Below are 26,254 nucleotides of genomic sequence, written 5' to 3'. Positions count from 1 at the left end.
ACCCTTCTGTTATTTTGCCTGAAAGAACATGACCTTGCAGAGGGCGCACCTGGGTATCGCGAGCTCAGACTTTAAATCAAAGATCGTGCCTGGGGCCACCACAGACCCTGCCTCTGTAAAAGGCAGGCCAAAATGTCGCTACCACACTGGCGTACTGGGAGTTTAAAGCAACCCTGGAGAGAAGCCATTCTCTAAGCCTGAGAATTAACGAATGAATTACCTTTATCTCTACTGCCAACCGTCAATTAACTGCATATTATTTCATGCCCGGTAAAGGTTGAATCCCTAGACGACTGCGCTCTCCCACGAACAGGTTCTTTCTGGACCACATTCCCAACCAGCAGTCAACATGTGCTCTGGGAATACAAATTCGCTGATTACACTCGGCCTGCCAAACTGGCGGACAATTTGTTCCTCCAGCATTTACTGAATGTCTACTTTGTGCCAGGGACTAGGCCCAACCCGAGGAGTACGGTGATGAACAGGACACAGTCCCTGTCCAGCAAGTGGACTTCCAAACCAACTAGAAACCTCTAGGTCATTCTGGACCCCTCACTCCCCCTCAGCCCCTGTAGCCAAAGGCCGCTAAATCCCACCGGTTCCACTTTGTAAACATCCCTCGTTACTCCCCTCTTCCCACCTTTTCCTCGTCACCTCACCTCTCTTCACTTGGACAGCCAATAAGAGCCTCCACCACCGGCCTTCCCGCCTCTACACTCGAGCCCCAGACAGATAACCGCTCAAGTACGTCTCTGATCACATCATTCTCCTTCTTAAAAACCCTTCAAGAAAATGGAGCAAGGGCACAGCAGTGTGAAAACGGGTTAAGTGAGCCGCGGAGGACGGCCAGGGCCGGATGAAAAGGAGTCAATTATACCTCAGCAAAGCTGGGGAAGAAAGTTAAAAAGATAAACACTTCTCACTCTAACTTGCATCATGGTTGCATTTGCCTGGCTTATCTCTGCCAGACTTACATTCCTGGATGGAAAGACTCCTGACAGAGTCTTCTTTGTATCTCACGGGGCCTGCTGAGGTTTGGGCCTGATGCGCTCCCCTTTGACTTGGAACCAAGGCCAGAACTTCAAGAGAGTTCAGTTTTAAATGTTTACTTATTTCTTCAGAGCGAGAGAGAGAGGGAGAGGCAGAGAGAAGAGGGGGACAGAGGATCCGAAGCAGCCTCTGTACGGTCAGCAGAGAGCCCGACGCGGGGCTCGAACCCACGAGACGTGAGATCATGAACTGAGCCAAAGTAAGACGCTCAACCGACTGAGCCACCCAGGCACCCCAAGAGAGTTCATTTTTAAAGGAACTAGATGAGATTAATTGATGTTACTAGAGCAACTTTTAGAAGAGCAGTATTCCAGGGGAAATGAATGAAGAGTCCTTAGAGCCCAAAATAAAGATCTCTCTCCCTCTCCCTCTCCCTCTCCCTCTCTCTCTCTCTCTCTCTCTCACACACACACACACACACACACACACACACACACATTCTTTAGACACGGGGAAGAAAAAACCAAAATAAAATAAAATTGGGTTGCAGAACAATGCCAGTTGGGATAAAAAATCTTTTAGTAGTTTAGAATTTTGCCAGAGGGACTAAACTAAGGCAATTCTCCTGTCTCCCTGAGTCACTCCTTCACTAATTGTTATTCTACTCAGATAAGTAGCTGAGATCTCATCTTTCAGGAGATGTATAATTTTTATTTTTCAGATACAATCTTCAAATATGCAGACCTGAAGTGTAGCTGAGAATTTCAACACCCTAGGCTCCATCTAAGCACTAAGCCCTTTCCCCTGTGTATGAAATCACACAGGGGGTAGGGAGAGCCCTTCCCTACCAAAACTAAAATGTTCTTACCTGCTCTGCTACCAAATCAGCTGTGTGACTTAATCAAATACCTCCTCGAATCCAGGCCTAACCAGATGACCCCTAAGGTAATTTCAGATCTGGGAGTCTAAGTTCCCCAGCTATAGATCAAGCGATAGCCACTGAGCCCATTCTAGACCGGGCATTGGGAGGACACAAAAAAAAGCAAAGGACCTGCTTCTGCCCTTCTAGGAAGGTGTATCAACAGCACTCGGCTATACGTGAACATGGATATGGGGCCAAGGCAAAGGCCAACAACTCAGCCTTACAGCACTTCACTCCGTGTAATAACCACATTCCCTTTATACATACTCCTTTGTCTCCAGACCCTAACTAATGGCAGAGAGCTTCCTGATGGGATGGCACACAGTGGCAAAGGAAGACATGTGAAATCAGACCACAGGGTGAACCTCACTTAACAGCCATGTGATCTTAGGCCAGTTACTTAATCTCTGAGCCTCAGCTCCCTTATCTATAAAATAGGGACAATAACACCTACTTCTCAACATGGCTGAGGATTAAATTAAACTTATTTCATGTGTCCCAAACCCATGGCTCCATTTCCAGCCTCCCTGTTTTGCTCATGCTATTTCTGTCCCTGGAGTGCTCTTCCCCTAGCTTCAGCTATTAAAACTTTCTCATCCATAAAGTATCTCTTTCATAATGTTGGTCTTCCCTGCCCCAGCTACCCTCCCCACCAAATAAACCCCAAGAGCTGTCAACTCGGAATTTTCTGCACGCTTTGTACCTCTAATACTGCATTTTTATAGCTATTGGTATACTTTTCTTATTCCTGCGATTAAATTGGAAGTTTCTGTAGGCAGGAACTATATCTTGGCCATCTTCCCTAACATGGCATAGTGCCAGGCATATAGGACATACTCCATAAATGCTTGTTGAAGGGAGCGCCTGGGTGGCTCAGCCGGTTGGGCATCCGATGTCGGCTCAGGTCATGATCTCACAGTTTGTGAGTTCGAGCCCCTCGTCGGGCTCTGTGCTGACAGCTCAGAGCCTGGAGCCTGTTTCGGATTCTGTGTCTCCCTCTCTCTCTGCCCCTCCCCTGTTCATGCTCTGTCTCTGTCTCAAGAATAAAACAACATTAAAAAAAATTTTTTCAATAAAAAATAAATGCTTGTTGAAGGAATGAACAAATACTCAGCATGGAGCTCCTGCTTCCTGAACAGAGTAAGCTCCTCTCGTCTTGAAGCACCGAAGCATAAATTGGGTAGCAGTATCAGAGACCCCACAGAAGGGACTCTTGCACCAGGTAGGAGACTCGACCTGGTGGCCTCTAACATACCTTTCACTGTGTTTCCAAGAAGGCCATCCTCTAACTCGCTGATCTCTTTACACACCGAAGTCGTCACCTGCCATTAATGTTAGAACTGGTCCTTTCGTCATAAGCAAGTGTGACAGCGTTTCTTCAGGGAATGTCTCACCTGTGACAACCACGTATTTACCACTCTGCATGCAAGTTGTCCCTAAAACTCTGTATGCCCGAACCTAAAACAGCCGTCTTTTGCTTCACAGCTATTTCTGGCTTCCAAAACTCCCTGCAGCTGACATTTCAACAAACCACAAAGACTAGGTGGAAAGCTAAAGCAGGTTGAAAGCATACCATCACCTACAAAAAGGTTCTTCAGGCGGGCAATGAGCGACAGTTGCCTTCCCATAGCTAAAGGGTTTAGAAACCACATATTCTTTAAGGGAAAACCAATTCAACAGGAGTCATGAGTCAAGACATAAATGCTAAGCTGAATAACGGGGTATCCTGGTGCACCTGGGTGACTCAGTTGGTCGAGCATCCGACTCTCAATTTCACTGCAGGTCATGATCTCATGGTTTGTGGGTTCAAGCCCCGCATCAGGATCTGCAGTGACAACTGAGCCTGCTTGGGATCCTCTCTCTCTGCCCCTCCCCTGCTCACGCATGCCCCCACATGCTCGCTGGCACTCTCTCTCTCTCTCTCAAATCAGTAAAGTTAAAAACATATGTGGTCTCCTATTCCATTTCAGGGCTCTTCTTTTTTAAAAAAGATTTATTTTGGGGCCACTGGGTGGCTCGGTTGGTTAAGTGTCCGACTTTAGCTCAGGTCATGATCTCACGGTTTGTGAGTTCGAGCCCCACATCAGGCTCGGTGCTCTCGGCTCAGAGCCTGGAGCCTGCTTCGGATTCTGTGTCTCCCTCTCTTTCTGCCTCTCCCCCTGCTCGCACACAGGTGTGCTCTGAATGAATGAATGACTTTATTTTTAAGCAATCTCTACAGCTAATGTGGGGCTCAAACTCACAACCCTGAGATCAAGAGTCAGAAGCTCCACCAACTGAGCCAGCCAGACACCCCCAGAACTCTTACTTCTGATCCAGGGTGAGTTGGGTAAGTCATTTCACTCCTCTGGTCCTCAATTTAGCCATTTAGAAAACAAGTTAAACAGCAGTTCCTACCCACATCCCTCTCAGGAAACACACTGAATGTTTACAACCAACTTTCAGCTTCCCTGGAGTAAGTTCTCCTTAGAGTGGACATCTCTGATGTATTGGTGTGGTTAAAGAGGCCCAGAAAGCTCTCCTTCTGTAGTGGGGTGAATGGTGTCCCCCAAAATGGTATGCCCATGTCCTAAGCCCTGGAACCTGTGAACATGACCTTATTTGGAAAGACGATCTTGCAGATGTAATTAAATTAACGATGTCAAGATGATGTCATCCTGGATTAATCAGGTGGGCCCTAAATCCGATGACAAGTGTCCTTACAAGAGACACACAGAGAGGGACACGGAGAAGAGAAGGCCGTGTGAAGACAGAGGCAGAGACTGGAGCAATGTAGCCCCCAAGCCAAGGAAGGCCTGCAGCCACCGGAAGCTTGGAAGACACAAGCAAGGATCCTCCCGTAGGGCCTGTGGAGGGAGGCTGACCCCTCCCTCCTGCTGACACCCTGCTGACACCTTGATTTTGAACTTCTGGCCTCCAGAACTGCAAGAGACTAAATTCCAGTTGTTTTAAGCCACCAAATTTGAGGCGATCCGTTATGGCAGCCCTAGGAAACTAACACCTGCCCCCCTCCTTCTACCCCACCTACCAGTATCTGCCTGGCAGTATCTAAATGTTTCATCACGGGTGAGTTAGTACTCTAGTTAGGCAATTTCCTCAGGTGTTGTCTCTGAGTGCAGCACTCCTTGAGTAATCTCCTTATACCTCAAGGCTAAAGAGTTTACTTGGGATTTTTGTCCAGCACGGGAAAGAAGGGAACGGGGAGGCAACCCAAACCACGCGGGTAGGGGTGAGGGGAAAGATGTTTTTAAAAGCTAAAAGAGGGGCACCTCGGTGGCTCGGTCCGTTGAGCGTCCAACTCTTTATTTCAGCTCCGTCGTGATCCCAGGGTCACGGGATCAATCCCCACATTGGGCTCGCACTGAGCATGGAGCATGCTTAAGATTCTCTCTGCCCCTCTCCCCCACTCGTGCTTTATCTCTAAAAAGAGAGAGAGAGAGACCCAAACCAAATTTTATCTGGGGTCAGCCCTGAGAAAGTCATACAGACAGAGCCCAAATGTTACTTTAACAACAGCAGCCCCATATTATAAGAAGAAAGAAGCCTTACAGAAGTGAAAAAAATCCTAATCCCGCCTCAGTCCTTGGCCCGTATTTCAGAAAGTCTGTTTTCTTATGCTTAACAAACCAGGTATATTTTGGATACATGAAGAAACGTTTTCGAGCTATTAGCAATTAGGTAGTCACAAACAGAGCCAGGCAACAAAGGGAGATGCCTATCGGTCTGGGCCTCCAGCCCAACCTTGAATGTGGTAGGAGTCTGTCTCCACATTACACCTGTCCTGGTCTTCGGCACTTCTAGAGATGCTGCTTAACCAGCTCCCAAGCAAATCTCTCCGATGCCCAATTGCCCTTACTGTTAAGATGCTTCTCCCAGCCCTAATGGCTAACCTAAATTTCAGTTTCAAGCCATTGCACCTTGTAATTACATTCTCAGCCACTGTAAATAATCTGTGCCCTCTATTTTATCGTTCCCCTTTCCTGACGATAGGAACCTGTGGAAAAGGGAGTCGGTTGCCTTGTTAGCACAACATACACACTGCGCCTGAGCAAAACGCAACCAGAGGAAAATCAAACACTCGCTCTTGATCCCCAAGAAGCAACGTGATTGATCTTTTCCTTTTTCCTATCCTTCAGCCGATCTCAGCGTCTACACTGACATGCTCTAGTGCTGTGGCATTTATGCCATCTTGGGGAATAGCTGTGTAAATGCTCCGCTAATTTTATACATCTTCGACACACTGCTGTGTTACAACTTGAGCATCTGAAGGACTGGGAAGGACAGAGTTCCCTCCCCCTCCCCCCACCCGCACGTAATAGGAATCAAAATCCTCACTAATTGGCCCTCCTCCTGCCCGTCACCGAAGTCTAGGCTTGGTGGCAACCGCTTTCTGTGGAAGAGATTTAACGAAGGAGCAAGTGCATGGGAGGGTGTTGGCAAGCAAACCATTGCAGAACAGCTGTAAGAAGCCTGGAGACACGACGAGTTTTGGGGAAGCTGAGATAGAAAGCTAAAGGGTATGGTTCCTCTCGCTCGCTCTCTCTCACTCACACACGTTGGCGAGTCCACCTTACCCTGAGCCAAACGTTTCCCAAAGCGGAGGAAAAGCTAACTTGTGAATGTGACACATAAAAGACGTTTTTTTAAGGTTTATTTTTGAGGGGGAGAGAGCGAGAGACACAGAGCGTGGGCAGGGGAGGGGCGGAGAGAGAGAGGGAGACACAGAATCTCAAGCGGGCTCCAGGCTCCGAGCTGCCAGCACAGGGCCCGATGCGGGGCTCGAACTCACAAACCGTGAGAGGATGCCCTGAACCGAAGTCGGATGCTTAACTGACTGAGCCACCCAGGGGCCCCCGCACATAAAGGACTTTTCAGTGCGGCTCAGGAGTGACTTGTTTCCTCATTGCTTTCTTCGGTAGCCATGAAAAACAAAAATAAATTGCCCAAACAGGTGATTTGGGGATTTATCTTCCATTCCCACGATTTCACCGAAAAACCCCCAAACTGTTAATAGTCACTTCGTTCTTCTGTCAAGCAGGGGGTGATGCGGACACAGAGCTCCCCGGAGCCCAGCGTGGGCTCCAAGAGGGGGCGCTACGAGGGCTCCACTTCACGCTAAACGAACCAAACCCGGAGCCGGGGTCTCCCTGTGGGCGCCAGTCTTGTATGACCCGCCTTCAGAAAACCACCAGCTCTAGAGACCACAGCACTTTGGTTCAGGAACATCTGCCTCATTTAATTTAGTTTTTTTTTTTTTTTTTTTTTTTTAGAAGTCCAATAAGAGAGAAATTGTGACACGGGAACCATAGGGCCGGTGAGGTCCCGCACCGCGCCGACCTTGCATGTCTGAGCAGTGCTGGGTTCAAGGCAGCTGACGCTACAGTCAGCCAGGGCCCCGATGGAAACAGGTTGATGCAATCGCTGAGGCAGTTCAACCCATAGAAGATGACCTTCACTGAACAGGAAAATCAAATGCCCATGACCCCAGGCTGCTGAGCTGCCTCAGGACACGGAATTCCCACAGATTCACGCCACAGCTCCCCGTTCCCATGCCCTCCTTCCTCCCCTCAACAGATCTGGAGACCCCTCCATGCGTGGTCCTCATCGGTCTACACGTCTGGCGCCCCCACCATGACTAAATTATTTGACGTTGGATCCCCAGCATCCCACACATACTGAGTTCTCAAAACTGGTTTGGGGAGTCATTCCCCAAGATGCTGAGCCCTTCACAAGAGTAGTGATTGGAAACACGGCCCTGGGACCAGACTGAGTTTAATTCGTGTCAGAAAATATTTGACCTTTGCCAAGTCGCTAAACCTCTCCAAGCCTCAGTTTCCTCGTCTGTAAAATGGGGGAGATAATGATACCCACCTGGTAGTGCTGTGGCGAGGGTTAAACGGGATGTTGCCCATAAAGGCTTAGCACAGCGCCCGGCTCAATAAATGTTAACGATTATTAGCACCGCCCCCACCACAGGTGCTCAATAAAAACTTGCTGAATTGAAGTCACACCAGTGGGAATGACTAGCAGATGTGAAGGCAGCCTGGGCTATTTTTGTTTTTTTTAGCTTTTTCCCACCTCACTCCGCCCCAGATGACCTGTGAGATTTTTTTTTTTTTTTTTTTTTTTTATCAAAAGGATCGAATAGGAGATAGTTAGGCTCCACTTTTGCTGATCTTCAGTTTTTCATTCAGGGCAGAAAACCAAGCCTGGCAAAGTCAGGCAGATGATTTTCTGAGAAATATGACAAGGCTATTAAAAACTCTAAATGAAAGTTGTGTAATGAGCATGAATCTGAATACATTTAAATTCCCTCTAGATCCAGTCATTCCAGCGACACCCATATATACGTGTGTGTGTGTGTGTGTGTGTGTGTGTGTGTGTGTGTGTGTGCCCGCGCGCGCGCGCGCACGCGCTTTGGCAAACGTGAGGAGACCAAGGCCCTAAAAGATAGCAGGATTTCTTCAAGGGTGGGGGTGGGGAGGGGACGCACAATTGTCATGAAAATTAACCCCTGAAAATGCACAGGATTGTATTACCAAATGGATGCCTGAGGAGATTACTAGATTTTTAGGGTCTTTACTATCAAGAGAGCAACCTGCATGCCTGAAATAATTAAGAAGAGACTCAATTATCTAGTAAACTGAAATTTCAAACCACCCTGCTTACCTAAATGAGAAAAGCTGCTTAGACTAAAGCGTCATTACTTCTATTTAGACAAGCCTTAGCAAAGATATACAAGGAGCTCAAGAATGGGACCCCACATTCTTCCCTAAGCCACAACAATGCCTGTTTATGTAAATAGGATTTTCAACAACAGGATGGAATCTGAAAAAAATGTTTTCATTATTGTCTCTGACAAAATGCAAATGCAGAAGATGAAAGTCAAGGGGCTTTCACTATAATGGGCACTGAATACCCTAAAATATTTATTCTCTGTGAGTCTGAGCCTGGATTCCAAGTGGTTCTCAGAAACAGGCAAGGACTCTTTCTCCTTAAAACGTCTGACTACGATATGAGAAGGCACAAAGCTGTCTCTGACTCCCGTGGCAAGTTGAGTGCATATTTATTCAAAAACTCGGTTTAAAGAGAAATAAAAGTAGTAGTAAATAGCTATTTACGTTTATTTGGCAGCCCCTTCCAAACTCCGGGCCAAAATATAAATACCCTTGCCTCCATCATCACCATCTGACAATCAAAACACCCCCGCATGACCATAATAACCTCCAGGCGCAAACTAAAAGCTCATTAAAGCCTATATGAAGGCTATTTATAGAAGAACTAAACAAAGAAGGAACGAACTATTAGCAAAATTAATTAGAGTGTTCATACTTTTGACAACTATTACTATTTGGTTGAACTCAAGTGTCCAGCTCCTTCACTGACAGGCATTGATAACTACAGCGATACCACATATCCAGAGTTTTAAACTGAGCCTATAGGTTTTTGGTTTAAGAACTGAGGTTTTGACCTATACTCTGTATATCAGCCTTCCTGTTGCTGTTTAGGCAGCTGATAAGAGGCAGAAATCCTTCTTGCTCATTAGGCCATTAGCTGCTGTGAAGCAAAGGGCTGGGGCTGAGGGGGGGGGGGGGGGTTGTTCAGTGGCCCAGAGGAATGTGCCGGACTCCACATATAAAGCCAGCCCCGATTTGGGGTTAAGAATTTAACCTTAAAAGGCTGACAAGTCATAAATTTGCCTGAGGTTCATATATATGTGTGACTTTCACAGTTTATATTTCCTAGCCAGGACTCAAAGTCAAAACATGCCCCTGATTAATGAATGGTACTAATTGTTATTCCTGACTTGAGAACATTAGTCTTTATCCAAAATATTTTCTTTAAAAACACACAATCTCATACCTAAAACTCTCTGGCTTAGGGGAGTTTGGATAACCAGTTAGAAAAAAATAGGAAGAGGAGTCTAATGTTATCTGTTCCTTGGTGCTACCATTTTGGTAGTCAAGATGGACTCGCACGCTTCCATTTCATTGTGTCTATCAAGCAAAGTGCAAAGGAATGTCCTCCAAATCCAAACATGTGAGATAAAGCAACCATGTGTGACCCTACACAAAAACTGAGCAGGGGCGGGGGCAGGGATGGGGGTGGGAGGGCTGAGGTATCTTCAAGCACATTTTGTCTAACTTATCTTGTTAAATATTTATACATAGGTGTATAACCTAACAGCCTTGGCCAAGCCCGGAAGAGATAATAGATACAGGCCAAACAAAAGATTCCCATAAGTGTTAAGACAAAGCCAAAATTCCAAGGAATAGTCCAATCGGAATACGCTCTTTAACCTGAAGTCAAACTTGAAACTAGGACCATAAAATCCTGCAAGTGGCACCGTGCCCTGAAACGTGATAACTTCATCAGGGAAAAGCAAGCTACGTTTGGTTAGCCTACGAGCTACGTGTCAATTCCACCCCACATTAGCAGTGTTTCAAAGGGGCTCCCTGATCTTTAGAAAAAGGAAAGGCAGTTCAGTGGAAGAAAAGAGATTTCTAAGAACAAAGATGCAATTTGCATTCATTGAGAATTATGACAAAGTGAGAGAGAATGTAAACTACATAGCAATGATCTGAGATACTCCAGTCAGTTATATTTAGCCTTGTGCTATCTGTACAACACACGCGCGCACACACACACACACACACACACACACACAACTCTTTTAAATACTCAGAGTTCTTAGAAAGTGGAATGTAAATTCATCGGTGCATATTTTAGAGCTCTGTCTTTCCAAACTAAGGAATCAAATTTCGAAATATCCCGAGAGAAGTCACCAGGTACCCAAACCAAATATGCGGACAGAAATGGAAAGGCTGTTTTCTCTCCAGAATCACTGAGGGCAAGCGGATGTGGAGGAGGCAGAGGAACGTGCGGGAAGAGAGAGAGGAGAAAAGGAAATCAGGAGCTATAGGAAAAGGAAATACAACTTAAAAGTAAAATAGGAAAATATAAAACATTCCACTCATCCAATTTTTTTACAGAACAAGAAACACAAAACCATTCAATAAATATAACAAACCATAAAACACCTTCTGTTCTAAATTATAACCAGTTGAGAGAGTGTGTGACGGTAGAAGGGAGGAAGACGAAAAGGGAAGATGTGGGAAGCAGTCCGGCAGATGATGAACGGGGGGGGGGGGGGGGGGGGGGGGGGGGGGGGCTCAGTAGCTCTGGAGCTATTCTGAGCCCCAGAAGGGCAGCGATGGGTGTGCGCAGAACATCCACTGTTCCCCTTAGCTACGGGTGTCTCGGTAACTTGGGCTACTTCTTAACACTACTCCATGAAATAAATGGTGATGGGCTTTTGGGGACTTTCACCCAGAACTGTCGGTTGGCAACACATCTCATTGCCACTAGGACCTAGCTTGAAAATAAATAATAAATAATAAAACTGGATATCCCTGCGGGGTGGAGGAAGACCGCATGATTGCATAAGTGCTGGTTTCAACTCCTTCAAGCTTTGTGAATGAGGCAACCTTACTCTCTCAAAGAACAAAGAAAGGCAATCTGACAGCTTTTGAAGGCCAAAAGAACCTTCAGGCAACGTTATTAAATTGACCCACAGCACTGAAGTTTCAAAGGCAAGAAATGACTTAGGTTTTAGAAATTAACACTTGTATAAAACCTTCAGAATTCCGTGGGGGAAAATAAACCTTTATTTCAGAAGCAAACTTTGAAGTTTGAAAACAAAGCAGAAAATCAGTTTCTGAAAACAGAAGGGACTATTTGAAACACTGGGCACAGTTCTTCCATGGCTCTCTGAATCGCTTCAAAAGTTCCAGTCTGGCTGCTGGGCACAGCCAGAGAAGGTACAGCCCAGAAAGCCAGTAAAAAAGAAAGTGGGAGACCATCAGGTCCCTAGGGTAAGAGCATAATGGTCTCCGAAGATATTTGCCTCTGGCCACATTAAATTAAGCCAAGGAGTAGACAAGAGGTCCTAACCATCTGGGAGAGCAAAGATTGTTTTCCAAAGCAGTCACAAAGTTATCAGCTGCTGAGCAGAGATCATACAGGCTCAATCCAGCCCCTTCATTCTACCCCTCCTCCCTCCTTCTCCCCCCACTGACTGTCTCTCTCTCCCTCTCTCTCTCTCTCTCTCTCTCTCCCCCACTCTCTCTTTCTCTCCTTCCTCTTCCTCCCTCCCCACATAAATTTCTTGTGTTTAGGGTCTCGGAGGCCACATGAATGAATGAATGGGGAAGCCAGCACAAATGCAAGAAATCAAAAGAACATTGATCTATTATGTGCAAAACCCTCCCTTAACTCCTGCAAGGTTCTTGCCCTGAAGGAGCTTACACTCGCGAGCAGCCCTTCTCCAGCTTTAACGTGCATCCAGATCACCTGAGGATCTTGTTTAAAAATACAGATGTGGTTCAGCAGGTCTGGGATGGGGCCTGAGGTTCTGCATTTCTTACAAGCTCTCAGATGATGCGGATGCCACTGGTGCATGGGCCACACTTTAAGGAGGAAGCCTCTAGTAGGAAGCCCAGTATATAAATAATTAGAAGAGCCAGCGAGACCCAAGGCCATAGGAGAAGTACAGTGATGCCAGGGTTCAAAGGGAAGTGTCATAGGGAATCCCGATATGATTCATGCAGGAGGCGGATCGCACCGCCGCCTTGAAAAGTGGGTAGGACTAGATGACTGCATCAATAAAAGGCAGACAGTCAGGTGGCCCATAAGCAAAGGCTTGGGAGCAGACAACTACAGGGTCCTTTCAGATAGGAGCCTGATGTGCTTAGAGGGCACACGTGCCAAGGAGGTAAGGGCGACGGACAGACACGACGGAGGCAGACTTGCAGGACTTAGCCATTTCATTTGGGTGAGAGATGTGTACAGAGAGAAGTCCAAGATGATTTCATGGCTTCAGGCCCGGGTACCAGAGTTGCTATCACCAGAAATGCAGAATGTTGGAGAGAGGCAGGTTTGTGCAGACAGGAAAAGAAAATGATGGACTAGTTTTTGGCTCTGTTGAAAGTGAAGCGTTGGCAGGACTTCTGGATGGAGATGCTCGGCGGGCGACTAGGAAATTCTGAACCGGACAGCAAGAAAGAGGTCAGGCTGGAAAGAGATATGGGAGTCATTCGAACAGCGAAGATAATGAAGTCATGGGAATGGGTGTGGGAATGAGCAGAGAGAGAACAGAAGGGGCAAAGGACAAAGGCTGCTGGAGCACTTGCGTCTAAGAAGGGGTGGGAGGAAGAAGGCAAACAAGCAGAGAGAGAATCAGCTCTGGAGTAGGAGAGGAGCCCAGAGCAAAAAAATGTCACAAAGTCAAAGGAGTGTGGGAAGTTAAGTCAAATGCTTTATATCCAGACCATATTCCTTCCCCCTCAGAACCCAGTGGGCATACTAGAAAGACCATGCGCTATCGAGTGAGACAAATCCAGATGCAAATCGTGGCCCTGCCGCTTACACAACCCTGGGGAAAGGAAACCTTTCTGGGCCTCAGTTTCTTCACCTGTAAAATGGAGATGATGCCACCTATCTTTCAGGTTTGCTGTGTAGATTAAATGAGATTAAACGTAAAGCACCTGGCACATAGCAGGCACTCAGTAAATGGTAGTCTCCATGCTCTTCCCTTGGGGCCTTTCCAAACTATTCCATCAACCTGAAAGTGGCCTCCAAACATCAACTGGAGGGGCGCCTGGGTGGCTGTGTCCGTTAAGCGTCCAGCTTCGGCCCAGGTTATGATCTCTCAGTTCCTGAGTTCAAGCCCCATGTCGGGCTCTAAGCTGACAGCTCGGAGCCTAGAGCCTACTTCGGATTCTGTGCCTCTCCCTCTCTTTGCCCCTCCACGACTCGCGCTCTCTCTCAAAAATAAACATTAAAAAAATTTTTTTTTTCAATCAGCTAGAGATCAAGGGCTTTCAAGCTTACATTGAATGAAAGTAGAAGCCCCAATGAAGGCAATCTCTTAACCAAAAGGGAAATTAAAGAAACTATTCATGCCAGAGAAACAGAACATTAGACCACCCTCTCTCCCCGCAACCAAAGAAAACATTACATCTCCATAGACACTGAAGACAAGATCAGCCCAATTACACAAGTATGCCTAGTATTTGCTTGGAACCACATGTTTCAGAGACCAGCCAGCAGGGCCCAGTCTGCCGTGGAATAGAGACCAGAGCTCCAAAAGCTACACACAGCTACAGCTTTCATTCTCCAGAGTGAGACGCTGCTCCCCAGCTAGTGGGGGTAGGGGGGTAGTGTGCAGAGGGGTCTCTATGTCAGAAGCAAGCAGGTCAGCGGAATTCAGAAGCTAGGGACACTTTATTAGTGGTTGCATTGTCTGTACATAAGATATGTGAATGCAAAGCTTTCACAACACAAATGGTTGTGAAAGACCACCCACTGCTAAGAGTAACAATTAACAACTTGCCAACAGTTTAAAGATCACACCAAATTATTAATTACTGCTATCAAAAATAATAGAAGTCCAATCCCTTGATTCAAATGTACTTCTCTACATCCCCCCCACCCTCGTGTGTGTGTGTGTGTGTGTGTGTGTGTGCGCGCGTGTGTTCGCGCACGCACGTGCATTTGGTAGTGCATTATCTTATTTACAAAATCTTGGACCATGACAACATATACTCATACTTTCTCTTAATCAAGAGAATTCTTGAAGTCTTTGGCAGTTTTTTTTTTTTTAAATCACCAGATGTTGGCAAAATGCATTTTAAGATGTGTCACATGCAAAAGCCTGGAAAATATCATCCACACCCATGACTTCCAACTTAAGCCTATATGCTGATGAGTCCCAACTATGCTTCTCCTGAACTCTAGAAGAGTATACATACTATTTCCCAGTGATCTCATCTATTCCCAGAGTTTCAATTACCATCTATATTCTGTTAATGTCCAAGTATGTATCCCCAGCCCTGATTTCTCTCTCTTCTATGATCCAAAACACAGGCTCAACTGTCTAGCAGACATTTCTGCCTCAATGATCAAAGAACCCCTCAAACTCAGCCCCTTCAAAATCAAACTCGTTATTTCACCCCTTAAAAATATGTTCTTCCTGGGGCGCCTGGCTGGCTCAGTTGGTAGAGCATGTGATGTTTGACCTCAAGGTCGTCTGTTCAAGCCCCCACACTGGGGGTAGAGTTTAGTTTAAAAATATTTTAAAAAGTATATTCTGCCTATATTTCACTCATTTATTTAACAAATATTTCCTGACCGCCTATTATGTGCCATACCCCACCACCCAGAAAAACTAGAAGTTCTAGACTTACCTGGTCCACTTCCTCTAGTCTCTCAACTTTATCTTTTACTCCCTTATTTACTGCCCTCCTTCTTCACCTGTATTACTAAAACTCCTTGTCACCACTCACTCTCCGGTCATTTTCCATATGTTTTCTCTTCTTAAAATGTTTTCATGGCTCCTCATCATGCTTGGACACGGCCCGAGGAAACTCCTCAGCATTTCCTGCCTACTTTTCCAGTTCATCTTTCCTCTCCTTTCCCCACAGCTGTTCGCCAAGCAATCCAAAGTATTCCAGCCCAACAAATGTGTCATTTTGTCTCTTTGTGCTTCTGCGTATACCTTACATGACAGCCAACTTAAGGGCAGCGGGGCACCCCTCCTCCATAGCTCAACAGCCCCCCAGATCCATCCATGGTGCCCAGCTCCATGACAGCTCTCATGGCACTGCCTTGACATCTCTGGTTTTCCTTATAGGCAGTGATTTTATCTCACGCCATCAGTACCTGGCTTAGAATCAGTGCTCAGTGAATGTTGGCTGAAGGAGAGAACGAATGAAAAACTTTTAAATATTTATGCAGAGATAGCATATAAGGTTCATTATTAGTAGGTTCCTTTGCTGAGAATTTCCATCTGTTTTCCAAAACAACTCAATGTGGTCCCCAATACAATCAGTCCATGAAAGCTAACTTGGAAACTGCCTCTTGGGTCACATTCTCATTTCTACGGAGCTCAACATGCTATGCAGCCAGTGCTAGAAGTCATTCTCCGAAATGAGCCAAATTCACAGTATGGGTTGACCACCACTGCTTTAAATGGCGATCACATCTCTGTACTTAGGATAATGATGGAACTTAATAAATGAGCTCTATGATATCAGTGACAATTTGCTCTGCAACAATTTGGGGCCAATCCAACTGAAAATGGTTTACTCGAGCTCTGAAAAGCTGTACCCCTTATCTCTTCCCAGGGTAAGCTAGGCTTATTCTCTAGGTTATTAAGGATGGACAGATGTAGGGATATTGTATGTTGGTATGTATGAGTGTAAAAACGTGAGTGTGTATGTGTGTGTGTTGGAACCAAACCGCTTAGTGGAACTCAAAATCTGCGGACACTTTGTGAGTGACTGCATTGTCTGTACATAAGATATATGAAAGCAAGGCTTTCACGACACAAATGTAAGGTATGGTTGTAAAAGACCACCCACTATTGGGGCGCCTGGGTGGCTCAGTCAGTTAAGCATCCGACTTCAGCTCAGGTCATGGTCTTGCAGTTTGTGAGTTTGAGCCCCGCATCGTGCTCTGTGCTGACCGCTCGGAGCCTGGAGCCTGCTTCAGATTCTGTGTCTCCCTCTCTCTCTGCTGTCCCCAGCTCGCGTTCTGCCTCTTTCTCCCTCCCTCTCTCTCTCTCTCTCAAATAAATAAGCATTAAAAAAATTTTTTTTCAAAGACCTCTCACTACCAACAGTAATAATTAACAACTTTCAAACAGTTTAACACATGATTACAAATTGTTGCTATCAAAATAGAAATATAGAATATTTGTACATATATAACCTATGAATACACACATACATATAAATATATAAATATAAATACATGTAAAACATATCCAAACACCACACTTATTTTTTTAAGTAGGCTCTATACCCAATGTGAGGCTTGAACTCACGATCCCAAGATCAAGAGTCGCATGCTCCACCGACTGAGCCAGCCAGGTTCCCCCCAAGGACCACATTTAGATAAATCTGTAGGTAAAATTTTCCATCTGTCACTCCCCCCCCCCCACTTCAATCTTGAAAGAGGGGCAACAAGGCTCCCAGGGCCACAGAGAACAAATAAAACGGCTTCCCCTCCACCACCCCATCCGCAGTCCCTACCGCAGATCAACTTAGACAATGATGCATCCAGAGATCCTAGGATCTCATTCAACAGCGGTCAAGTCCTGCAGACTGTGTCTCTAGGCGTTTATTCTCACATTCATTCCAATCTTTATTAACAACTCTGTACAAGGCCCTCTACTCACCACTCTAGAGGATATCACGATGAATCAAATGTAGCTCCCGCATTCAACGACTGTAGGGTCTGGCAGATGCTATGAATAAGCTATGTACTTCACAAAACCAAGACGTGCACAAAGAGTATTTCTGTGACCCAGATGCAATTGGGGCATATCTCCACATTTTCTCTGCACATGCAAATTTCCAAAGTCAAATGTTTTCTACTCCTTTCAAGTCTGTTATGTGTCAGTGAACTTTCTGATACATGCCAGGGTAAGGGATTTGAACGTCCTCCCTGAATCTGTAGCTCTAACCCTTCCTCTCTTCCCCACGTTTCCCTCAGCTTCGATCATCCAAACCAAAACTGGACAGAGAGCAATGAGGAATCCCAGGATGCTGCTATATACTACAAGTACCAGAATGAAGAGTTTAGGGGAGAGGGAACAGAACCATAATTGAGGAGGCAATTCTGATATTATTTTTCAAAAGAACACCCTCCCTTTCTTTTTTACCCTCTTTCCTAGTTGGGCTTCTAGCTGAAAGAATTCCCAGTGGGTCATCCCTAGCCAACTAGTTGAGTTTTCTCAGCTGACTTTAAAAGTCTGCTCTAACGCATACAGAAATTAAGAGAACTCTCATGAGGCCCTTTATCCTACTCCAATAAAATCTCCATGGCTGAATATCCACTTTGGATTATGTCCTTCTAAATGTACACTTATGAAACTCGATGTTCTACGTAAGGAACACCAAAGAGCAAAGAAAAACTTACGTACATTCCTTGTATGTTTCTGTAAGTGCCACCAAGCTGCATTATTTTTGGAACCTAAATACCACAGATTTGTAAAGGAAATGTATGCATTTATGTAGACGTAGATGTATTTATCTATAAACTACTTAGAATAGCCTTGTAGACAAGCACAGAATACTTACCTCTCGTAAGATTTGGCTAGTCTACTTCTTTCAGGGAATTAGAGTGCAGCCACATGAATTAAAGCAGTTCTTTGACACTTACCTATAGACAACAAATGGATTTTTGACCTGAAAAATAGTTACTTTTTTAGAAACCTTAATATATTAGTAAAAGTGAATCAACTACTTAAATATTGGCTTCATGGAAATTTTCTTTGTAATACATTTCTACCTCCATTCATTCATTCAGTCTACAGATATTTATTGAGCACCTACGATTTGTACTAGGCTCTGTGCTAGATTCTGCAGATACAGATGAAAAGGAACACATGCCTGAAAGATGCCATACTCACAATTTCTAATTTTCCAGTCATAAACTTATTTCCACAAGACAGACTCAGGAAGACCAATTAAAATTGTAGTCTAAAATTCTGCCTCATTCTGGATTTATAAGAAATAAACACATATTTCATTGTGAAAATCCTGAAAAACACAGGATATTCTCAAAAGCATCGCTTCTTTTTCTAAAATATTTTATGTTTCATTATCATTATTCATTTTATTTTATTTGAGAGAGGGAGAGAGAGCGAGCACGCACATGCGCACGCATGTGCGGGGGGAGGGGCAGAGAGAAGGGGAGGGAGAGAGAGAATCTCAAGCAGGTTCCATGCATAGCGTGGAGCCTGATGCAGGGTCAATCGCCCCGACCCTGAGATCATGACCTGAGATGAAAGCAAGAGTCAGACACTAAACCGACTGAGCCACCCAGGCGGCCCTCAGAACCATCATTTCTGAGAAATGTACATCATTCAACTTTCAGGTGGATAGACAGGATACAATGAGTGGGGGTTTCTTTAATAATGGCTTTAACTTCCCTGTGCCTTTTTCTTGCCACTTTCACTTGTATTTTTATCTCCCTTCCTATCAATTATTTATCAATATAAGCCTATTAAGTATACTTCAAAGAGCTTAGGAGATTTACTAATCTAGCATATAAATACAATTTCAGTTACTGGAAGTAATTAACTGTTTGGAACACTGGCAATGCATTTTGGTCCTAACACTGACTCTTTTTTTTACTCATGAGGAAAAATACAAACTCTCCAATAAGGCTTTATCCAGCTACACACAAAGAGGAAGAAGTGAAAATGCCTTTCTTGGTAATCAATCTGGATTCATTTTTGTTTAAAAACGGCAGACAAGTATTTCTACTAATTGGCACCCACGTAATTGATCTTCAATCGGCCCAACTGGAAGTACGGAACCAAATCTTCTTTACTTTGTATTCAACAAGGTGTTCAAGCGAGACGATAATGTTCCAGTGAGGGTTTTCCCCTCAAACGCAGCATTTCAAAATGCACATTTTCTCTGTCGGTATGCCCACCTTCACCTTGCTTTCTGAATCGCATTCTCCCTGACATTCTATCTCAGAAGGTAAATTCCCATTACCTTATGCTGTCTCCAAAGCCAGTCTGGGGCCCGTGATTTGGATTCTATTCTCCGATGCTCATTTCTTAATGGAGTGCTGGAGATCCTGTTTCAAGCCAGACAATTTGCTAAATATGGGCAGATGAGTGGGGGGGAAGGTTCTGCCCACACTGGCCATTAGACCCTAGATTACCCAAAATATCAAACCCATTTGCAAGCTTGGCTAGGGCTGAATAGATGTTGGCTCCTACTACGGTCTCTTGAATTGAGCCTGAGCACAAATTCTGATCCCAGGTTACAGAAACGTGTGGGGTACTTCAACAGGTCTGTGCATGTGTTATATAGCTCAACTCCCAAATACGGTAATGTCAACGTTAACGAGAAAGGTCTAGCTGACATGAAATCAAAGAGAGTTTGATTTAAGAGTTGTCCTACAGTTTATGTGCTATAATAATTGTGGATCTGTAATGATACTAAACCAGTCATAACAATGTTGCTAATTTCAATCTGTTCTTTGGGTACTCGACATTAATAAGCCCTTCTTGATGGTATGCGTTGCCAGCTAACTAAGGAAAGACCGGATCTTTCTCCAGTCAAAATATATGTAGCCTGAAAAGTTTGTCCACACACCCCAATAATGTGCCAGAAGAAACTGGACTTAGGCTTTTAAAATAAGTAAGATGACACAGAGCTTAGGAAAGTATTTGAGAGTTCATAGCGAATACATAATGATCTAGAAATTCTATTATCGTCAATAATTTCCTAACTGCCCTATGGTGCTCTCGGTATTGTGCTCAACACTGCATCAAATGCAGTGCTTTCCCTTTAAGAAGCTTCTAATCTAAAACATACAAATAACCATATGCAGAAAAAAGCGAGAGATCAGAGTAAAGGAAGCATTCACAAAAATGTACAAATTCAGCGTGCCAGAACTTTTCAGTTGAGCAATATGATCCCCAGTGAAATTCTTTCCAAATGATGTATCGGGTGCACAAGTTATAAGTGATTATCTTCAATTTTCTTAGAAATGAGTAATAAGATACCTCTTAAGACCCATGCTTTTGTACATGCATCAAACACTAAAGTTGGCATGGTCATTGATAGCTGCCATTTAAGGAGAAAAAATATTTTCTGTCTTGTCTCATAGCAGACAAATCCAGGCCTCTTTCTTCCCAGGTTGGTAATAAGCAGCCTTTTTCCAGGCTACAGTGAACACCAAACACTGCGACTCTGAAGATGAAAGTAGCAGAATGCTCAAAAATATTGCATCAAAATATTGGATGCAATCTACCAGCCCATAGGGAAAAAAAATTGCAAAACTGACACCATCTGTGTCATCTAGCATCCATCAGAATTATCTCGTGCACACATCTCCTAATGCTTACAAACACGGAATTTGCTCCAAGAATTAAGAAAACTTTGTAAGATGGCGGCCCTATTAAGAGCGGTCGCCCTATCTCCCACTTCATCTCTTCAGTTCTTTTCCCTTGCCCAGGCTGGCTATTGTGACCATTTCAGCCAATTTCCTGGAGGTATTTTCTAGCCCTTTTCACCCTGTTTAATCCTACAAGTTTCCTGAGAAGCCTGTTTACGCGTATGCTCCCCCGCTAGAATGCGAGCGGCCTTGACAAAAGGGACTGTGTCTTGCTCCCCTCGGCACCTCCAGCACCTCGTGCAGGGCCTGCCAAGGGGCGCCACTCTCACACTCGTTGCAGCCCAAGTCAGCAGCTATCTCCTCAATCGGATCCACGCTTCCCTCCACGCACAGCTCGGGACCGACCATCGGGGCGCGTGGAAGAAATACACTGGCCACATTCGGAAGGATTCTCCCAACCGTTCCCAGTTAGCATACAATAATACGACTTTTTCCAAGTTTTAACGCATCACCTGCTGGCCCAAATGTCTGGTGCGGTCTCGGAAGAGAGAAAACCCTCCCAACACTTCACTTCTTCTTCTCCCTCTTGACGCTAGGACCACTAACTGCTTCAAACGAATGGGGGAACCACAGCTGGCCACCCAGATACGGTTGCTAGTTCTCACTCTTTAAAACAACAACAACCAATAGCACACTCTCTCTTCGTTTCGAGAATGCTGATCTTGATTTTTATGTCGTTTCATCTATTTTGAGACACGCCAAGTCCATCCTGGCTCTTCAGGGTTGCCTTTTACCCATACCGGAGTTTGGCCTTCTGGATCGGTTCCCGCACTTTCCAAGGCCCTCTAAGGCAAGATCCCTCAATCTTTGGGGAGTTGCAACACTACCACGGTTTGTTTGATTTTCTCATTCCGGTCCGTCCCCTTCACCACCACCCCCCACAAAAGTGGTGTATGGCATTCATAAAGTGAATTACACTTGATTTTTGTTTAGAGGAATTTTTTTTCAGACTTCTGTAACATTCCCTTGAGACAATTGGAAACATCATTGTCTGATTACTAGCTCACGTTCCTTGCCTAAAATTGTATCCATTCTTGATTGCGCCTGTGGGTAGGTTAAGCAAAACAAAATAAACATCTAGACTTATGAGCTCATTGGCTTTTTTCTGAATTTTTCTAAATTAAATAAGGGCAAAAGAGCTACACTGAAAGTCAGTTATATGGATTTTTCTGCCAAATGCTAACTCTGTGTGCCTGGTTTCCATCTGTGGTGCTTTCCAAGTTACAAATCCTTAAAAAAGAGAGTGGGGTATGAAAAGATCTATGGATTTGGGGGACATGCTATTTAGAATTGCTATCCCGTGCCTTTGAACGCTCTAAAAGAAATGGGAACATGAGATTGTAAGGCTTTAGATCAGCTTTGTGGAAGTCTGGTGTAGCCCCCTTCAACACCAGTGATTTATTGTTTAGGCTGGCTGATTTCAAACGCCATTTAGTCTCATCCATATTAGCATAAGAAATGTACCTTATCCACTCGAACCCAATTCTGCTAATGGCCGAAGTTAGCAGTCAATCCCAAATGCTCCCCCTAAGTGAGACAGGACATTCTCCAGGATTTCTCCTTACTGTGACCAAATCTCATTTTATCTGGGACAAAGAAAGCTTTAATGCAGTTAATACAGTGAAGCGGGAAAACTGAACACGGCTTAAAATATAGATGGAAAAAAAAAAGTCAAGCGGTCATCTTGATGGTTCATAACTATCAAATAATTTGCAGCTCTCTTTCAATTTCCAACCACTGAATGACAGCAGCAAATTACACATTTATTCACTTTGAAATTATGCACTTGCCATTGTATTCAGTCTGCCATTATCGTCTCTTCTCTGAAATACTGATGAGCTCTTTCCACACATGGACATTAGGATTTTCACCATGTTTTCCACTCTACAGTGACCACATTTGCCCAAGTGAAGTCCAGGACACACGGTTTTCGTGCCAAGACAGAGTACTGGCAATCTGCACTGCCCCCCGAAAAGCCAGGATACATGGTAGCGGCATGGGTATCGCCGTATTTGAAGTTTGGCCTTACTCCAGCCGGAGTCAAAGCAGTGCCGGCCACGTAGAGCTCACCACGGCACGTGTTTGTTAAATACAAGTGAAGCAGGGAAGCTGGGTTTCTACGAAGACCCTTGGAAAGTGAGGTTTTTTGTGTTTGTTTTTTTTTTTTTCCTACAGAGTTCGGGAAATACTGGAGGAAAAGGAAAAATCCCCATTAGGAGTTCCTGTTCTCTGCAGCATGGCCATCCCTAGGCAGGGAGCAAGGGAGCTCAGAGGGAGGAGGCCCAGGCCAAATCTCTTACACGCAGTGTGTGGGCCGTCCCAGTACTTGTATACAGATGCTGTGAAGAGGCAGGCAGCCAGAGAGCTGGGGAGGAGGAGGGACGGCCAGCACCAGCCAGCACGAGTGTGCGTAGAGGGAGGGGGTTGCTCACTGAGTATCGGCGTGTTCCCTCTGGTCTTTTTCTTCTTTTGAGCACAGCCTTTACTCCCTGGCTTCAAATCAGCCAAATGTGGCCCCAACCCCAACCCTGGACCCATTCATCTTGTGGGGACTCATCCTGCGAGGACCAATTTTTACATTATCAACAAAAGCGTGTTCTCTGGCCTTAGCAATCTAATTACCACGGCACTTCGAGGGGAGAGACGTTCGCCTGTTGTTTCAGCTCTGTGGAACCGATTCATAGGTTGCCCCTTACGGCTCCTGCACACGCCCACGCGGTACGTTATTAACACCTAACAGTGGAAGAGGCAGTTCTCCCCTCCCATAAAGCGAAATCCTGCCAAGCAATATTTAACGTACGCGCAAATGCATTTCAGTCGCCAAAAGGGGTGACCAATTACCTTTGCAACCAAACAGCAGGCTCGCTTGGCTCTTTTCATCCACCTAAAGAAAAGGCTGAGGGCTGAGGGCGCCGCTGGCTGCCTAGGTAACCTCCCGCTAGCGAACGCTCGCTGCTAGCGCCCACAGGGCGCGCATCGCATTCACAACTTGGTCCGACCATCGGACCCGCCTCTCTGACTTGTTGAGAGCCACGAGCCAAGTTTTGACGAGGGCTGCTTCCCGATCCCTCCGAAGCGCGGGGCGCGCGCCCCGCCGGATGCACGGGTCGGGAAAGAGACCCCGGAGGCCACAGACGTCGCGGGGTTTGCGACTGCCACCGGCCGTTGCTGCGGAGCGCACCTCCGATAAATTAACCTGTTTGAAACCAACTCTTCTTGCCCGCATTGTCAGTGTAGCAACTTGTCCTAATTGGATTCTAAAGCAGGCTTTTAGGAGTCCAACCGCGGGACAGTCAATCACGCGAGGCCATTAATATTCATCTGTTGACAGCGGCAGCCCTGAGCTAAGGTTAAAATACGCCCTTACAACACGATCTGATTGTGCAGAACAAAAGGCAGGCGTTCGGAAACTTTCCTCCACCTAAAATCATCTCCCCTTCAGGGTCCAGCCTGTCAAGAAGGCAGATGAATTTGAGAAGGGGAGGAGTTAAATCATCTTTGGACTCCTGCTCCCCGGCCAGCAGCACCGTTTCCGAAGCGATTTTGCCAACCTAGATAAGGGACGCTGTTTTGAAGGAAAAGGATCGGTCCTCCTCATCGCGGGGACCCACCTACTCAAAAGTTTCCCCCAGCGTGTCTCTACCTGCCACTGCGGATTCGGAGATCTGTCCTCAACTTTGCCTGCACTTGGGCCCGCGAGCCCCGGGAACCCAGGCTGCGGAAAGGAGGGCGTGGGGGCAGGTTGGGGAGGGAACGGCCGGAGCCGCGGTCCAGCTGAGGCTGAAATGCTGGCACGTTCGTGCGAGCGAGGGTGGCAAACGCCCGAGGCACCGGCTCGGCTGTGGGGCGGCAGTTCGCCGAGGCCCAGGGAGGCAGCTCCCCCCTTCCCGCCCTCCCCCCAAAAATGCGCGCTCGCGGGAAGGCCATCCCCGCGGTTCCTCCCACCCGCACCTTCCCCGACAGCAGAGCGAGTCGGGGGGATGCAGACACGATCCCTACTCACCCTTCCGCCCTCCCCCGGTAGACCTGGCCGGGCCGCGGGCGCAGCGACCGCTCCCGAGTGCCCAGCGGCGGGGCGTACGACCGCCGGCCCGCGGGGCCGGCGCGCTCGGGGTACGGCCGCCACTCGCCCCCCCCCCACCCCCACCCCGGCTCACCGCCGGGCGCGGGGCACGCGCGCGGGGACTCCTCCTCACCTGGCACGGGGGTTTCGGGCACCCACTTGAGTCCGGGCTGCAGTCTCTGGAAGAAGGAGCGGACCTGGTGACAGGTGGCGTCCGGCGGCGGCGGCGGGGGCTGCGCCTGTCCCGGGCAGTCCAAGCCGAGCAGCATCGCCACCACCAAGCACGCGGTGCGCACGGTCCCCGCCATCCTGCTTCGCGGGCAGCGAGGAGAGCGCGGGAGAGTGGCAGCGGGAGCGAGAGCAGTCCCGAGACCCGGCGAGGCTGGCAGCGGCCCTGAGGAGCGGGAGACGTGCCGCTACCCAGCCGCGGCAAAAGTTTCCTCGCAGCTACCTGGGCGCGGGGCGAGGGCGGGAACGGCTCGGCGGCTCGGGCGGGGCGGGGCCGGCGGGCGGGGCGGGGCGACGGGGGACCGGGCGGGGCGGGGCGAGGCCAAGCGCGCGGCCAGGGGGCGGCGGCCGCCGAGCGGTGGCGAGCCCGCGGGTGCGGGGCGCGGGGCCGCGGGGCCCGCGGGGGCGCGGCGGCGCGGGAACGGGGCGAGGGCGGCGGGGAGGAGGGCGCCGAGCGCGTGCGGTGGCTCCTGGCGGCCCAGCCCAGCTGCCCGCTCGCCGCCGCTCTACCCAGGGCGCTCTGGCATAACTACTGCAGAGGGGCTGCGGGCTCCGGCGCGCTGATTGGCTTCCCAGCAGCCGTCCCCTCTGACTGGCTCTGGGAGAAGTTCCCCAGCCTCACTCCTCCTTCCCGCCGCTCATTGGCCTACAGCCGGCAGGGCTTTTCCCTTTAGGATTTTTGCAACCTCTCCATCCTTCTTCGTGGTGCGCGGGGCTCCCTGGCCTCGGGGCCCCTCTCCGCTTCGCCACAGGCCTCCTGCCAGCCCTGTCCAGCTCGTCTCTGGCCACCGGAGCCACCCGAGGTCTTCCCCTTCCGTGCAAAATCCACCACCTCTTCCTGCTCTCCGAGGGGCTTCCCTCGCACCGTTTTCCCAACGCGGCAACCCCGGCCGGGTTCGCAAACCCAACCCACGAATACTTACATTCTGGGGCAGCTCGGGACCGCCGGTGCGGCGGCGGCGGCGGGGGGGGGGGGGGGGGTCACAGCCTGCCTCTTCTCTGACTCCCGTACCTAAAAAGTCTCAAAGCCCGTGGGATGTGCTAGGTTTGATTCCAAAGAGCCA

At 47.2% G+C, this 26,254-nt stretch overlaps 1 protein-coding gene across 1 annotated transcript in view; it reads right to left on the bottom strand.

Annotated features, from left to right (window-relative positions):
• GPC3 (glypican 3) overlaps nt 1-25,470 on the bottom strand; it is a 422,702-nt gene extending 397,232 nt beyond the window's left edge. The window contains exon 1 of the mRNA XM_081794176.1: nt 25,096-25,470. Coding sequence (XP_081650302.1) covers nt 25,096-25,270 — 175 coding nt within the window. The 5' untranslated portion in view covers nt 25,271-25,470. The remainder of the gene's footprint in view (nt 1-25,095) is intronic.
• Between the last annotated feature and the right edge of the window lie 784 nt (nt 25,471-26,254).

This window comes from Panthera onca, chromosome X, assembly GCF_046562875.1.
Source record: "Panthera onca isolate mPanOnc1 chromosome X, mPanOnc1 haplotype 2, whole genome shotgun sequence".
In the NCBI taxonomy this organism is placed as follows: domain Eukaryota; kingdom Metazoa; phylum Chordata; class Mammalia; order Carnivora; family Felidae; genus Panthera; species Panthera onca.
Note: the sequence above shows the minus strand (reverse complement) of the source record. Positions and strands in the feature narration are given on the sequence as shown.